The sequence below is a fragment of the Asterias amurensis genome, chromosome 8 (assembly GCF_032118995.1).
Source record: "Asterias amurensis chromosome 8, ASM3211899v1".
NCBI lineage: Eukaryota > Metazoa > Echinodermata > Asteroidea > Forcipulatida > Asteriidae > Asterias > Asterias amurensis.
Window position 1 is genome coordinate 2,287,514 of NC_092655.1, and position 17,423 is coordinate 2,304,936.

The window sequence follows — 17,423 nt, forward strand, 5'->3', positions numbered from 1 at the left end:
CTTACTTTCCTCGGAAACCTCATTAGAAGTAGGGGGGAAAACATGATTAAAGTTGGCAAGGCTGTCTTGGTTGATTACAACTGAAATTGGTATGGGCACTTGTTTTACAGTAAAGTAATGTAAGTAGGCTGTTAAGGACACATGACACTATTGTTAGTTTCTATGCTGCAGAATTTATGGTTTGTGGTGTTGTGCAAATAGTATACATGCAAATAGTATACTTACATAAAACAAGCTGCCCTTGAACAATGATTGGCTTAAATATCAAGATTAGGGGAAAGAAGAAAAATATCTGTGGCCATATCTGTTGTATATTTTTTAACACCCAAAGATATTGTATTAATTCTCTATAAATTTAAAACAAGTAGTGTCGCTTACATTTTATAATTTTAAAATTTTGTTTCCGGTAGGCACATCTGAAAGCACATTAAAGTAGTAGTAGGTCGAGAATGAACTAAAGGTTGTAGATCAAGTAACAACCCCCCCCCCCCCCCCCCCTCATTCAGCAGTTGGCGCTTGCCCAATGTGCATTTGCGAAAAGGTTTATTTCTAAGTGTATAATTCAGTAGGCATTTTTGTACAAGGTAAATTTATGGGTTTTTTTTTCTGTTTCATTTTATTATTTGTTAGTTTTTATGCTGCAGAATTTGTGGTGTTGTGCAAATAGTTTACATGGAAATAGTATACTTTCATTAAACAAACTGCCCTTGAACATTGATTGGCTTAAATATCAAGTTTATGATTGAAGACAAAGTTTATGAAACAGTGATTATCGTTGTCAGGGTCCATATGTTACATATGCAAGCCTTGTTTTAAGAGACTAGGTGATACACTATTTCTTCCCCTGTTCCTCAACTTGCTTTCAGTTAATAAAACAACAAATTAAAAGTTGTATATTCAAAAATAGTTTGGGGATAGACTCGAGATTTAACTCACTCCGAACTAAAGGTGTCTGGTCAAAGGTTGTCTGAATTTTCTTTGGCATCTTGATTGGAAATTGTGCATGTTTTTCACTATTTTCTCCTGATTCTGACAATTTCAGCCCCAATTTTCATAGGTTAGTTATTTCATGTGTATTGTTGAGCACACAAAACATAAACACTTCCCGCAACTATTTTGTCAGATCTGACAATCCTGTATGATAAATTTATATATCAATGTTTTGTGAGAGGGAGCAAGGGATTGTTTAAAAAAAAAATTGTTTCATAAAAGTAGAAAGAAATCATCTGCTGAGTAACTTCAAATATAAAACTTGGCTTATTGAATGACTTTTTGTTGTTTCCTAAGCATGAAAAGTTAACAATACAATGTACAAACATTGAACTTTGGTTTATTTGATTTCTTTTGGGCCATTTATTTGTTTGTGTGTTAATAAATAATGTACAATTTTTTTCCTTTTTTGTTCTTTCTTTTTATAGTAAACCTGTACATTTATTCGGAAACTGTACAATATTTCAAATTAGGCTGTGAAAGATTTTACTATATTTTGCTTCAAAGTTGTGATATCTTTACAATATCTGTATTAATCTTTATTAGTGAGATCTATAATGTATACAAATTAAAAACAACTGCATGTGTGCAGCACGGGATAAGATGATACCAAAAATAAGATTTATTGTCATTATTGTGTCATCAATGCAATATAAATTGTTTAGTTTTGGTTTGTTGTAATTGCTGTTAACTTGGTAATTTCCCGAGTTATTTCCCTAGTTGTGAGAGAAAAAAATCCACAAATACTTCATAGAGCTGCTTAAGCCAAATAAATTGTCCAAGTGCAAAACATTTGTGCTTAGCAGAAAGAGGTTACCAGCCATATCACCATCTTATGTTCATAAATTGTGAAAGGTTCCCTACTTATTTGTAATTAACAGACATTTAATAAGCAGTTTTTTGTGCTTAAGCAGCCCCGTGAAATTGGACCAAGCATGGTTGTGTAAATAAGTCATCAGTATTCTCAAGTTCACTCTCCATTTGCTATGCGAGTAATTTAACCTAAACCTTCAACTATAAATTAATCTCGGCATTTTTCAGCCAGCCTAACTAACTGTCTATATATCTTATATCTATATCATTGTTTCATGAAATGCAAGATTCTTTCATCATTACAAGTATTGTGTTGTTTTGTACCGATTTCCTGTACTATCGTACAACCTTGACACCAAAAAAATGTATAAAACTGTCTTTAATTGAGCGAAACTCAAAAATACTAAATTTTGTAAAACTGTCTTTAACTTTGAATCTTATGGAAATATACAAAATAAGTGCTCAAAGAAGTGTTCAAGAAGTACTAGGGTTGGTTGTTCAGCAGCTGGAAATATAAAAACAGGTAGATCAGGAAGTCATCAATTGACCACGCTGGTTGTGCCCAAGCATTCAAACTTGACCATAGCGGCAGAGGGTAACCCCCCCCCCCCCATATTCCTATACTTAAACACTCGTCTTTCCTCTAAATAATTGGGGAGTTCACCATGAAGGAGCACACCATGCCCCATATCAAGCTCTGCATGGTTATTTCAGTCCACATTGGCCTTCTTCGTCAAGCCAATGCTAATCTCCTCCTAGCATTATATCCAGTAACTGATCAGCCTGCTCCATGGCGTCATCCACACCCTCGCACACGCCCATCCACTCTTTGGGTACCTCCTCTATCCCATAAAAGGCACCCGCTATCGCCCCGGCCATCGAAGCTATCGTATCCGTGTCTCCATCTAGGGAGATAGCATAGGTGATTGTCCTTTCCATGGCGTTTTCTAAGGGGATTCCTTGCACTGGTTGAATGCACCTCAGGAATGAGTACACTGCGGAGAGTATAGACAAATGGGCAATGACCTCATTACCTGCAAGTTAGAATAAAACAGAAATTCTTGGTGTTAGTCATTTCTGGCTGGATAATAATATCGACCTGAAGAGGCAATTTCCAGAATATCAGATCCAGGCAGTCTCCAAGAAGAGAATCCTCTCACATTTGAATGTTCACATATTATTCTTGAGGATCGTAAGACATTATTTGAAAAATGACTCATGTGCTACCAAAGTGGTCTTATAGCATGATCAAACATTACCCCTGGTCACTGGGCCAGGATTTTTACGTTAACAGTGAGCAGGACAAACTCCTTAAAAAAAGAATCACGAGTTTCAAACTCCACTGATTTACCTAGCTCTTCCACAACGTCATCTGTGGTAGGATCTGTCTTCAGCATTTCCCTCATCCTTTTCAGTTTGTCACTGTATACACCATCAGACTCCACTCGACCCATGACCTTCAGTAAACTCTCCACAAAGCCATCAGGGTTGAAGGTCACGGGGTCGGCATGGAGAGCAAAGTTGACGGCACAGGCTTGGAGGACTGCACCATTGTAGCCTAGTTCATTGGAGTGAGTCAGCTTGGTGCTCTCTCTTGCTATCTGATAAAGGTGTTAGAACAGAATATCATCATCATGAACAACATGGTTCAAACAAAACACTGAACTAGCCAGTCAGGCAACTTGGAGTGAATTTTGACTGGTCCTCCTGTGTTTTAATTTACCTTTGGCCAGTGAGAGAGACTGCTAGTTTCAGCTGCAGGCCTGTATACTTTGTTTTTGAAAGGGCCAGAGCACCAAGGCATTTTCTCCTTGGTAAAGGGCACCATATGAGGAAATTGTAATTTTCTTCTGGGGCATTTCAAGGGCACCAAGGCATGACTAGAGGGCATGGAGGCAATTGCATTTGTTGCCTCCATGAAGTACCAGGCCTGCAACTGTGACTGGTTGAATGCATAAATCTCAATGATTATGAGGTATCTTTAAGTGGCAAGGAGTTGCATCTCCATCAAGACATGCAGCCAACATACCTCAATCACTCTGTCCAGATTCTCAGCTGAGCATAGACCCACAGGAGCAATTCTCATGCCGCCCCCGTTGCCAAAGGAACCCTTTCCATTAAATTGGCTTTCCGCCGGTGAATAGATGTCCTTGACACAGGGGTCACCGAGGGCTGGGAGTATTTCTATAACGTTTCCGCCATATCCTCGAAACGGCTCATTCAGATACTCCTCAGAGAACCTATGGAGTGGTACAAGAGAGAGAGAGGGGGGCGTTGTTAAGGGAAATATACATTGAAGTGGGCAATTCCATGTATACTTTAAGGCGTGTCATGGCTGAGCGCCCTAGGTCACCAGAACCAAGCTCTGGTGTTGACAGCAGCAGAGTGTGGGTTCGAAACCAGGTCATGACACTTGTGCCCTTGAGCAATGTATTTAACCAGAATTACTTTGTAAAAAGGTTGGACAGTTTAATTAAGTGTAGCCCTCACCTTGAAGTGGCCATCCGGCCTTGTGAGTAGGGTGATATCTCGAAACATGTTTTAAAAACTAATTTCACAGAGTTGCTTTAACCCTTAGGAGACCATTAATTTTCTGTATAATTGTGACAAAATGCCCAGGCATTGCTGACATTGTAATTTCTTGAATCAACTTTTGTCAGTAAATAATTACAAATTGGGATACCGGTAATGTATTAATGTACTAGTGGATCATTTCATATCCAGACATGACCTTTAAAGTATATTGATATCAATAGTTACCTCCGGGCCATATCTCGTGCGTCATATTTGCCCTTGCAGTGAATGAGAGAAGCAGCGACAGAACGTGCCATTGCTGTGTCATCGGTAAATGCAAATTTACGACCTAGATCACCAAGAAGAAAGAAAATTATTAAAGTTCCAGAAGAAATAAAATGTCAAAATGAGTACATGAGAAAGTTTGTAAATAAATGCTTGCATTTTTTCTTTAAAAAGGGTTACAAAATTACTCTCAAAAACTGTGTCGTCCTGATGGTTTAACTTTCAAGAAGAGTTTTGATTGACCTTTTTCCTTATCAATGTTTTTGCCAAGATTCTGCATGAACTTGACGACCTCTGACATCAAAGTGCCCCCTTCAGGTAGTTGAGTGCCACACTCATAAGGGGCTCCAAGGCAGTCACCAGCAACTGCACCAACAAGGCTGCCACGGAAACGGCTCTTCAGTCTTGATGCAGCACTTGCCATCTTGTACCTTTCAATCTTAAACAAAATATTTATACAAACAAAAGCAATATTATTGTTATTACTATTTCTTTTACCACTTTTCACAGTTGCGATGATCGTAACCCTCCCTCCTCCCGACTGTTATTACGCAGATGGAGGGAAACGATAATCGCAACTAACTTTTCAAAGTCAAATAGGACACCCCCTTTTAATTTAAAATAAAACAACCCAAAAAAGATTGAAATGAGGAATGTTGAGAACGATAACTTTTTAAGTTTTGGTTGTAGAACTAAGAAGTGGACATCCACATTAAATGTGGACATGCGTATATCATTCTGCTTTTGCTAAATTATTGGACATTCTTGTACAGTGACTGAAGGGTAGGCGCGTTTATAATTGTTCATTTTTTGTTGTGTCGTCTGCTAATCACACACACAGACACACTACACAGTGTCCGTACCATCCACGCGCACGGAAAATACATGCAAAGGCGGAGTTGTTCAACCGGAGTGGAGACCAGACAATTCGTCCGTCATGCAACTAGTCCGTTCGAACAACTCGACGGTTCAGACAACTCGACGGTTCAGACAACTCGACGGATGATTTATTCAACCGTCAGACAACTCGACTTGGGGTCAAGACAAGTCAACGGATGGCCGTGACGGGGCTCAGCACGGGGAGGGAGGGGTAAAAAGCGGCCTGGGGTGGGGATGTACTGACTAGCGACTTGGCAATAATGCAAGGGCATTCCCCAGGGGGAGGGGGTATATTATGGTGGGTGGGTTTATATCCGGGCAAACGGATAATTGATTTTTTTTTTTTTTTTACCATGACCCGCTGCATTTTCATTGCTTGTACCATAGAGCAATGATCGAGTTGTTATTGTTGTTGGTAATAAAGTAAATAAAAGTAAATCTTCTAATAATAGAGCTGTATAATGTTTTACTTATTTAATGTTTTAATTGTGTTTTTTAAATCTTTTATTTTGAATAAATTGAAGACAACTGCTAACTGGCTATACACATACGAGTCATACCATGGTCATCTCATAGTCTGTTTTTTACACAAAGTCTCGAGATAGTCACTTAACAGATGTTTCTGCAAGTATGGCTTCACTGGAACACCACACTTCTTGTGATAAATTAGTTGCGATAATCGTAACCCTCCTCCGCGACGGCCGCCCAGGCCGGAGGGTTACGAGACTCGTTCGAGCGTAAACGGTTGATCTGGTCCAACACGTACAATTTGGACAGCTAGTCGTAGTCACCAGATTTGCCCCATTTTTACCACTTTTAAAAATCATGACACAAATTCTGAGGGTACTACCTTAATCCGCAATGTCTAATGCAGCCTGCCATAATACTCAAAACACCATTGAGGAAATATTTCGAAGAAAAATGGACAAAAACTTACCAGAATCGGAGCGAATTCACAGGTTCAAATGTCGAACCTGCGTGGGGCGGAGCTTCGGCTGTATGTGTGGGATGTGTGGTTCAAAAGGTCGTGGCAGTGCGTGGGGTGCATTGTGTAGCCCGGCAACTGTGCACATAATATGTGCGATCATCTAAACAAACAAACAAACAAACAAACAAACCTTGTTTTGTAGGGATCCGTTTTGTAAACGTTCAACAAATTAATGGAATGAACCTAACCGTATTTTCTTAAGGGCGCCGCCAAGCGTTGATATTTTGCAAATAAATAAATAAACCCTGTCGAAACTAGTCTCCACTTCAGACGTATTAAATCGATGCACAGTTTTAGTTTAGACAATTATTAATAATTGAGGCACTTTTTACTTCCATGTTTTAATATTCTGAGACTCGTTAATGTAAATTTATCTTTTATAATACGTTCATTTCAATGCTCATTTTTCTTTCCTTGTCTTCTAGTTGTGTTTGTTTTTGTTTCGATGCGATATGGTGACGTCATTTTGTAAAGCCCCCATAGAAATAGTTCGCTGGTTATCGCAAGTCAGAGTTGATATCGCAACATTATGATGAATGTTATTGTGGTTAACCGCGGGAGCCAGCTGACGTGAAAAAAATAATAATAAAATGGCCGTGTAGATTTTTTTTCTTACTCTTTGTTGATGTTGGGAAACACTCGGAATGCCGCTATTATGATGGTTTTTGGAGCTTGTTTAAGCGACGAGAAGTTTGGTTTTAGTTTGTTGTTGCGTTGTGGTCAAGTTGAAGAAGAGGTATGTTGCTTTTTCGGGGGATTCGGTGTCTTTTAGAAATAAATAAAAAGTAGAGAATGCTCCAGTTATTTTGTGAATTATTGTTCATTGATTTAATGAACACTGTACTACTGAGCACTAGCATGCTGTGCACTGCTCACCTGTTTTTCTAGTATTGCTGCTAACTAGTGCTACAATCTACTAAATAAACTCATGATTTTGGAAAAGTTTCCGTATGGCGCCACCACTTTTTCATTCGATATGAAATAATTTATCTAATTTACCTCAATGAGATATCCCTTTTTGTAAACAAGGGTAAAAAAGTGGTGGCGCCATACGGAAAGTTATCCACTAAATAAATTTGAACGGTTGTTTATTTTTTCAAGAATTTTGTTGCATATAAAAAATATAGTTTGAAAATGTTTGAATTTGTGTCTTTACTAAAGACTTTAGTTTTTAGTTAGACTTTGAATTGTTTTAAGTTTTTTTCACGTTTTGGATACAAAAATGATTATGAGACAATCACAATGGATTTGCTAGTTGCGATAACGTAACCCTCCCCCCCGCCGTCGGGAGGATGGTTACGTTATCGCAACTATAGATTTACAGTAATATTATAATTTTACCTGGTACTCTGCTGCTAGTAGTACACTCTACACTACGGTACACCAGCCATCGATTTCACAAAACTCTTCCTAATTTAAGACTAATCTTAGGACGAGTCCCAACCCTGCACTGTAGCATGCAGACCTTAAGATTAATCCTAAGTTAGGACGAAACTCGAGATAGGATCAATCCTAGCGTTTGGTGAAATCGGCTGCAGTAACACCATTACCCATTACCTCACATAATTCTGCAGTAATGAAATTGTGTGAAATCAGGTCCTGTTCATGACCCAGTGTACATGACAACACTTCTAGCTAGCTGTGCGTTTAATTAATATTATTCCGTTTAATCATACTTGGTTTAATTTTTGAGACACCCATCTTGCCATTTCAGATTTTGGAGGTTGGAAGGTCAGCATGACTGATGACCACAAGAAATGGACATGCGAATACTGTACTTACAACAATTGGCCCAGTGCCATCAAGTGTACTCTTTGCCAAGCCCGCCGGCCTGTTCAGTACATCAGTGCCCCAACCTCACCAGAGGGGCCCAGGAGGGAGTTAATACCAAGGGCCACTGGTACCAAAACCACTGGTACCAGGACAGCACCATTGATACTTCCAGGTAGTGATCACCGAGGACCACTTTCCCTGGCGACAAAATGGTCCTGCCCGATCTGCACCTACATGAACTGGCCCCAGGCCACTAAATGCGCCCTGTGTTATTCGTTACATAGCAGCAGTAGCCCTACATCGGATAATAAGGGCAGAGGTACCCCAAAGGGTTTCAGGTTACCACGATTACCCAAGCCGCCAGAAGCAAGTCAAGTTGGTAATAACGACCGTAACCGTAATATTTCCCAGAATGTGAAGAAATGGGCCTGCCCAGCGTGTACATATGAGAACTGGCCCAAAGCAAAGAAGTGTGCTTTGTGCATGTTTATGCGCAGCAAGCACAGTCCGGAATCAGGTATGGCTGCAAGCAGTTCATTGATCGAAGAGAATCTACGCAACGTGGAGGCCTCTAGCCGCAGCTCTCCACCCATATCCCCGCCAAGGAGTCCTGATTCTAATGTGGAACTTCAACAAGTGTCCCTACCATCGGTGACCCCTGAGCCAAATATACAGTCTACACTCAGCCACGGCACAATCAACCTAGCCGACCATGACCGACGCATCAAACAGATACGCAGGCGCTTGCGCAAGTCCGACTGGCTGTTCCTCAATGCCTGCATGGGTGTTGTGGAGGGAGACCCGAGGGTTGTGGAAGCGTATCTTACCTCTGGGGGCTCCCCAACGCGCCAGCTTAACCGCGACGAAGTGACTCTCCTCAACAGACCCAGTGCATTTGATGTTGGTTTTACGTTAGTGCATTTAGCAATTAGATTCAAACGAGAGGACCTTGTGGCAGTGCTGCTGACCCCAGACGTCACCGGCAATGTTGTGAAGCGCCCACCTTCCCAGGTTTGCCCAGACCTGGCCGGTGGTATACGAAGGGACATTGCAAGGTCTTTACGCCAGAGAAAAATGGACTTCCTGTGCTTCTTTGTGACGGATTTATTAACATTTATTTTACCTGGAGGTAAGTGTTTTTGTACCCTCAATGCATGTGTTATAACACTATTTTAAGGCTTGGTCACATCAAACTACATGTAGTTCTCAAAAAGTCTGAATCCATTCTAAAAACAGTTAAAGCCTGTTCGGCTACATTTGGTTTAGAGTGTAGTGAGAACCAGTTCTTTGTGATTGGGCTTTTACCTGATGAGCAAACCACAGTACCATTGTGCCATACACATTTATTTAGAATTGTGTATAGGAGTTTGCTTTCTCTCAACTTGCAAACCCAAAGCTTACCCCGAATCATGTGCCATAGCAACTATCTCTATAGTCTGAGAAATTCAAATTTAAGCGTTAACTTGTGATCAAGAACATCATTGTACCAGACAATGTTAAGATCTAACACCCAAATGGTGCATTGCCTCCACTTTCTCCTGTAGAGGCCAATTTAAATGGGCCAATTTACAGGCAAACAATTCAAGGCAAATCGCCAAGCAGTAAACAAATTCACATGTTAATAGCCCCATATTTTTTCAGGGGATAGTGAAATACTTGGTTGCCTCCAAGTTGCCTTGTGACATTGTTTTCCCTTTTTAAAATCTGTATGTCCGAATAATTTTCCAACAGAAATCGAGGACCTTCCACCTACTGTGAGGAGTCAACTCTTTGATGAACTCCTAGACAGAGACGTCCAAAAAGGTAGTTGTTCTTACACTTTATGTACCAGTCAGTCATCATTAATACTAATTTGCAGGGTAATATATCTTATTTCAGTTTTGAGATATTGCCCATTGCAACAGGCCTGGGCTACACAAAGAAAATATTAAAAAATGAAAATAACTTCTGAGGAGAGCTGAAGATAGCAATTGTCACTCCTTTTACAACAGTCTAGTTGTAGGATGAAGGGAAACATGCACCAGGCATGCACCAGGCAAGGAGTTCCTAACAGATGCAGTATGTGCAGTATACGCAATATGTGCAGTTTGCGTGGACTTAAGCTGTTGAAATGGCTCATTGTTCCAAAGCAAAGAGTGTATGGGTGAGAAAAAACAACAGAAAGCCTAGTTTCATTGAAGGAACACTCTAGTGGCACACCATGTTTTGTAATAACTGTGGTGCTCTGTGTAAGTCTGTCTTTCTGCTTGGAGAATTGGGAAATATTTAATGCTGCGGCACGCATAATAAACTAACCAGTGATAGGTGCTTTGTATTTTCTTGTTCACGTTTCTAGAATTAGAGCAGGAGTCCCCGATCATCAACTGGAGTGTTGAAGTTGCTGACAGCCTAGGTAGTCGTCTGTATGCCCTGTGGAACCGCACTGCCGGTGACTGCCTGCTGGACTCTGTGTTGCAGGCCACATGGGGTGTGTTTGATACAGACGCTGCACTACGGAGAGCTCTTGGGGACAGTCTCAACGAAGGTGGTGTAAGGTACATGCTATTCAATCTTTTCAAGCAGGAGATAAATATTCACTAGAAGGCCATTGAATGATATAATACATTGTATTGATTTTTAATAGTTCAAATTTAAAGGGCGGGTATACCTTTCAACATGTTTTTGTTTGTTTGTTGGGGTGTTGGTTGGTTTGTTTGGTTGTTTGATGATCTCCCCAACAAGGGACCAGTCAGGGCTTGACACTGGACCACAGGGCCAAGGCCATTGATTTAAGCCCTTGGCCAATAAACAAATGACTGGACAGGTCCGACGTCTTGTGGTCCTTTGTATCCATGGCCCAATTTTATATAACATGTAAGCCCAAAGAATTTATTGCTCAGCAGAAACTGGTTATCAGCCAAAATTCAATAATCTTCACACTGTTTTGACTGGTGCCCACTCATTTTTTGCTTAGCTAGAAATTTCCTAAGCAGAACTTTTGGCTTAACATTAACAATTTTAACAGGTCATTTTTGTTTTTCCCCTCTACCATCAGATTTTTTGCCCGTTGGAAGGAGTATGAATCAATGCAAGTTGAGAGCATGCAGTTCACTCTAGATGATGACCAGTGGGAGCAGGACTGGACCCTGATGCTTAGTCTTGCCGGTCAGCCCGGGGCAGCCCTCGAGCAGATTCATATATTTGCTCTGGCGCACATCCTCCGCCGCCCCATCATAGTCTACGGGGTCAAGTTCATCAAGAGCTTCCGTGGGGAGAATATTGGCTATGCACGTTTTCAAGGTCAGTTTCTGAGGAGGGCAGGCTTGTCATTTCTCAGTATTTTTTATCGGTCTGTTTTGATCTTCATATTTTCTTGCAAGATGAAAGACAGCCCTTGTTGTTGACAAACCTCAAGATTTCAGAGAATGTTTTACCCCATTCTGTTTGCTGATAGACCGATCCATTACGCCCCGCCTCCTTACCAGTTGACCAATCACAGCCGCGAAACCCGATCACCATTAGTGCTAAGATCACCAAAGGGTTCAAATGGTGATCAGATTTCGCGGTTGTGATTGGTCAATGATAATTGGGCCTGGCTTAATGGATCGGTGTATTGGGGGTGGGGGCTTCATCTGGAGCTCCAAGCCATGGGTAAAACTGATTTAAGAAGAACAGGGTACAATTTTCACAAACATGAAAGTATTTTAGATGTTGATATTTCTCAGGAAACGAGATGCTGACCCCAAAATCAAGACAAGTGGAAATATTAAGTAAAAACTCTCCCCCTGCCATAACAAGTGAGAATGGCAATAGTAGGCCCTAGTAAAACACAACACAACTATTTAAAACAAGCATACATTTATTTTCAACAATGATGACCTTCGCCTGTTAATGAAGCCAATCATTTATTCTGCTTTGTTTAAACAGGCGTTTACCTACCTCTACTCTGGGAACCCAGCTTTTGTTGGAAGAGCCCAATTACCCTCGGCTACACCCGGGGGCATTTCTCAGCCCTGGTTCCCATGGAAACAGAGTCAGACGACAACCAGGGGGCTGGAGCCAACCTGAACACAGATGACGAGACACAGACTGTTTACCTTCCGCTGACAGACTTTGAAGGGAAGTTGCTTCCAATTCACTTTATCACACCTCTTGAGGTAAGTTGGCTCCAACCGTTGTAAATTCTTATTTGCTTGGTTGTTGTTGTGTAGGATTTGAAACTTTGCATGGTGGGAATATAATCAGGTGAGGTTTGCGGTAGCACCATTTGTAAATCTGTTATGAAGCTGATCAGAACGTTGAGTTTGTCAACCACTAGTTCTTCTCAGAACCAACACTACTCATCTACTCAAAAGATGGTGCTACCGCAAACCCCTCCTTTTTTTTTTCTTCTTCTTTTTTTTTCACGTTGATTTCTGGATATCTGAAGAGGATTTTAGGGGGGGGGGGGTACCCTTGTTGTGGAAACATTTGGAGGGGTGTGGATGAGGAACACACACCCTCTGCCATACATTGGCATGGTATAATTTTGTCAGTCCGTATCAGTACCAACTTATACACAGAAAGGTTTTAACAATTGTTTTTGGTAATCGCTTGAATCATACCCTAACTTAAAACGTGTTATTTTTATTTACTTCAGCTCGGTTCAGAAGAACGGCTTCTAAACGAGTGGTTCGACTGCTGCTACACGGCGGGGGGAGTGTTTGTTGCCCAGCAGGTCCACCACAAACGACGACCCGTGCTGATTGGTCAAATGCTGGAAGAATGGCTCCAACGATATCGCAGAATCGCTCACCAACTCTGACGACAGTGGACGGTAGCCACAGTCAACCTCGCAAGTACCCTTGCCTCTCTTTAACTCCCTCTTTGTAGACAACATAGTTTTATTCATAGATATTGTCAAAGTTGATCAGGGTTCTTTAGTTTCCCTTTTACGACGTGGAGTTTTTTGCACCATGTTTTTTTTTTTTTCTTTCTTTTTTGTGAAGTTCTACAATGTATTTTTGGATCTCATGAGTGAAAAATATATAGACTGAAGTTTGTGAAAAAAGTTTGTGTATTTTAGGAACATATTTCTAGGTAGAGCTGATGCTTTAAACTTTACCATCAGAGAAGGAGACGTGATCTGGGTACAATCCCAAAATGTTTAGTGGAAGATTCTGTATCTTCCTACCCGACTCTTGAACCTTACAGAGACCACTATTTTGTCCTATTCCCAGATGACAAACATGTAGCAGCAAACGATATTAAGTCAGGTTTGCATTACAGGCACCAGTCTATTAACATTTTTGATGTGATAGATTAGTTAGCTTTCTCAAGTTTTTGACAGAGAAAATTCACAATGATCATAACTTGTCTGAAACAGTATACAGTATAGGGCCAAAAACCGTATGCTTGATTTTAACACATTTTGATGATTAGTAATTGAAAACAAACTTGACGTACTCCCTATATACACTGCGACTTTGTATTATTTTGTATGAAATCAAATTACTGTGTGATTTTAAATTACACGTACACTTTGGTAGTTGAATGTTTCTTCATAAAAAAAAAACTTTAAAAAATTAAAAAAAGTATTGTATGAACCCAAGATTCTCCTTTGCAAGAAGGTACTCTATAATTTCCCACTCAGTGAATTGGATTGCTGAGACGCAGAGTGTAAAATCTTTCCCTTTTTTTGGGGGGGGGGGGAATGGGATTAGTCACCCTTGCAAAATTCAGGGAGAAACCCCAGATTTAGCAAAAGATAGGTGCTTAACTGCTTTTCTATTAGAACCAACAAGGTTTACTTTAGATGGTTAGTTGAAAAGAAACAGGAATTTTCTGTAGGAATTTCAGCAGAGTTTGAAAACTGCAGTGATACTTTTGATGTTAATTTACATACTTGTACTCACAAAGCATATTGTGTTTGAGTGATTCTGTTTTAGTATTGATATTTCATCCATATATTTGTGCGTCGGCAAAAAATGATAGCTCCAAAGCAAAAGGAGCCGATGACTATTTGCATGCTGACTGTTTTAAAATTTGTGTTGGAAATGCATGACTGCACATAATCAAAGAGAGGGAAATTAAGCTTGTTAGTAATTGTTAGAGCAGGGAGGAAATAATGGTTTCAAGTTATATAAAAAACAATAGAGAAGGGGAAAATGGTGATTTGCGAGTTTTAGTTTCATGAGTTGCTATGTATGATCATGGAACCAGCAGAGTTGTATAGTGCTCAAGTTGTAGGTTTGAATTAAATGGTTTGGGCCGCCCTACCATTGCCAGTTTATGTATTTATTTAATTTGCCATAACGATTTATTTAGCTGTGCTTCAAAGGGCTCAGTATAACATTACAGTGTTGTTTTAAAAATGACTAATTCTATATTATTTCTTCCTTTTGTTTTTCTTTTAAATTTCTTGTTTTAATGCAATATTGGTTTTTATAGCAAATCTCTAAAGGTTTTCTTCATACTTTTGGATTTCTCTGCACCAACAAATTAAGCCTACAGTTTTCATTTTGGGGATGTAGAAAACCTTTGATATTTCTGTTTAGGTTTCCACCTTCTTTTTAGTGATGAGTTTGTTTTTGTTTTAAGACAGACAACAAATTCAGAGAGTAACTTTTGAGCCAGACTGCTCAAATCATGCTCTTGTCAGAAGGCAAAGACAAACAAATTTTTATTCATTTAAATGTTACAGTATGAAAATTGCTATCCTCTGACTCAAAGTTTTAGATGTTTGATCATGTGAGCACAAAAATCTAACTTCTATGACTGACACAGTGCAATCGTGATTTGAAAGATTGTCTTGTCCTTGTTTTACTGAGTTTCACAAGTTCATTGTTAGCACAAAGTAGATTGTGGGTTGTTTGTACTGTTTTCATTGGGGTAAATCTACAAATTTTAAGATTTCAGATTTTTTATTTTCTATGGTAAAAATATCTCTGTAAGGGAAGGGTGAATTGATTCTGGTTGAAAGTGTCTCCGGATAAATACTGTGTGTATCTTAAATGTGCACACATATTGGAGTAAACAGGGTTTATACCGGTACATGTTTCTTTATGATGGAAGATATTAATCTATTACGATTTACATCATTCGAGTTTTTCTATTCCAAAAACAAATTAAATGGCAACTTGAGCAGTCACGAGCAAGTTTCACACAAAACATGCACAACGAATCCACAAAAGTCCTCAATATTTCCTGGCAAGAAGTGAAATGCGTTATTAGTTTGTAACCTTATATTGGTATACATGTTTTGGGGTTTCTTTTCCTGTAAAAATGGGCCCTGGAAACAAATTGCCAGTTACAGCTAATACTTTTTTTTTACCAAATGGAAACAAAAAGATTCTTATATTCATTGCTACAGTATTTGATTTGTGCAAAATGAGATGCATTTCGGACGCACATATTTTTTAATTTTAAGGATTGTAGGTAAATACGTGTTGAGCTTTCAACAGAAATCAATCATATTAATTTTGGTTTTTACCCATGTGTTAGCACTGTATACTCAGTACTTCCCTGAGTCCTGTGAAAAAATATCACAGGCATTACTAGGGTGGGATTCAAATAAGGTATTTTGTACAAAGATGACAAATACTTTGTTGTATTTTTTTCGTTTAAGAATACCTTTTCCTGTAGCCATAAATTGCATGTTGTTTATTTTCTTCTTTAAAAGAATACTGTGTGTGTCAAGTTAGAAACAATCTTTTTTAATTCTCAGTAGAGCTTGCAATATAAATTATAACTTTGGAAAAATGCTTTCTTTCACTGGGGGTTATTCTATCATAATGTGTTATTTTTTACTCATTTCATTATTTTATTTTCATTATTTTTAAAACTTTTCAAGTGTGGGTCATTGAAATTAGTGCCATTATCACAGTATTGACATTGTTGTTCATTATTTAATTGCTGTTTGGAGAAAAAAACACAAATATTATTTTTGTTTGACCCTTGCATCGGTGTGTTTACATTGTACTCAGTGTTTCACACTGTGGGAACAAAATCCACTGGCTTCTCTGGTTGGTTTTAAACAAACATTTGACGTTTAAACTTGGGTTCAAACTTTGGCTGGATGAAAGAAAAATAACCTGCTGTCGATTTTACAAAACTCTTCCTAACTTATGACTAATCTTAGGACTTAGGATGAGTCCCAACCCTGCACTGTAGCAGGCAGACCTTAAGATTAATCCTAAGGTAGCTCGTCCTAACTCCAGATAAGATGAGTCCCAAGTCTTTGTGAAATCGTCCCCTGGCTCTTTATTGTCACTTAGTTCAGCATTAAAAATCCTACTTGTGTATAAAGTGATCTTTAATAGAAGAAGGAAGCAGTGCGAAAATATAGCGTCTGCTTATGGATGGACTGACAACAATGGTTCAGGCCTGGAATTACACATTGACCATGGAGGTCATTGCTCCTGTTGCCCTGGTCTTGGCTTTGATGCCCCTTCCAAAGTTTACCATAGATTTATGATTTTACAATGGAAGTGCTCCTTGCAAAATGGAAATGGCCTTGTCTTCTTAAAAATGAAGTTCCAGGGCTGGTGACTAAACCACAAGAAACAGCTTCTCTCTGTTCTTTGTGAAATGTGTGACTATAACTACACTTAAATATGACTGTTATTATTATGATCTTTTCTGAAGATTTTGGAAGACAAAATATATTATTCCATAGTTGTTAAATAGAGGTATTTTAGATAATGTTTATAAAGCTTTGACTGGAAGGTTACGCTTGCGTAAGGGTAATAAAATAGGTCATACCTGAAACTGCAGAATGACTGAATAAAATTGCTTGATTTGTGTTTGTCATCCCCTCCACTGACACTACCAAAACTGAGATTGTGCAAATGAAACAATATTCCTGAACCTGGGATTGCTGTGCTTCAATTTTTAAGGAGATTTGATAAATTTAGGCTTTGAAGTTGGTCCTATTAGGCTTTGGTAATTTGGGGAGTGCCTCTTGTAAACTGGCCGAAAAGTCGGTTGGGGAAATAAAAGGAACATTTTCAGGGAGGGGTTTCTTGGGTAATTAGCAAACATTCCAAACGGCTGACCTTTCACGAAAGCTGAAGAGATATCTGAAGTTCAGGTGCCTGAAAATAATATACTTAAGTTGTTTTCAAGAGGCACCGCTAGAGTTGTATAGCGCCCTCTGTAAAAAAAAATGACACTGCCAAAAAACTTAACCGAGGGAGTAACGGTCATCAATAGCACAGCCAAA

The 17,423-nt window shown here is 39.3% G+C and overlaps 2 protein-coding genes across 3 annotated transcripts; one reads left to right on the forward strand and one right to left on the reverse strand.

Annotated features, from left to right (window-relative positions):
* Positions 1 to 1,042: 1,042 nt before the first annotated feature.
* On the reverse strand, positions 1,043 to 6,673 carry LOC139940382 (ADP-ribosylhydrolase ARH3-like). Of its 2 annotated transcripts, none has more exons than XM_071936603.1 (6): positions 6,600 to 6,673; positions 4,846 to 5,041; positions 4,564 to 4,666; positions 3,833 to 4,043; positions 3,155 to 3,404; positions 1,043 to 2,837 (listed from the first exon to the last, which is right to left on the reverse strand). In XM_071936603.1, the coding sequence occupies exons 2-6, from the start codon at positions 5,024 to 5,026 to the stop codon at positions 2,548 to 2,550; spliced, it is 1,035 nt and encodes a 344-aa protein (XP_071792704.1). In that variant the 5' UTR covers positions 5,027 to 5,041; positions 6,600 to 6,673; the 3' UTR covers positions 1,043 to 2,547. The 2 variants fall into 2 exon arrangements, with proteins under 2 accessions (XP_071792704.1, XP_071792705.1); XM_071936604.1 differs by lacking the exon at positions 6,600 to 6,673 and adding an exon at positions 6,419 to 6,560.
* Positions 6,674 to 7,039: 366 nt separating this feature from the next.
* On the forward strand, positions 7,040 to 16,968 carry LOC139940737 (ubiquitin thioesterase zranb1-like). The gene is made up of 7 exons (XM_071937105.1): positions 7,040 to 7,205; positions 8,184 to 9,371; positions 9,974 to 10,045; positions 10,578 to 10,776; positions 11,277 to 11,521; positions 12,149 to 12,378; positions 12,861 to 16,968. The coding sequence occupies exons 2-7, from the start codon at positions 8,207 to 8,209 to the stop codon at positions 13,023 to 13,025; spliced, it is 2,076 nt and encodes a 691-aa protein (XP_071793206.1). The 5' UTR covers positions 7,040 to 7,205; positions 8,184 to 8,206; the 3' UTR covers positions 13,026 to 16,968.
* Positions 16,969 to 17,423: the final 455 nt, after the last annotated feature.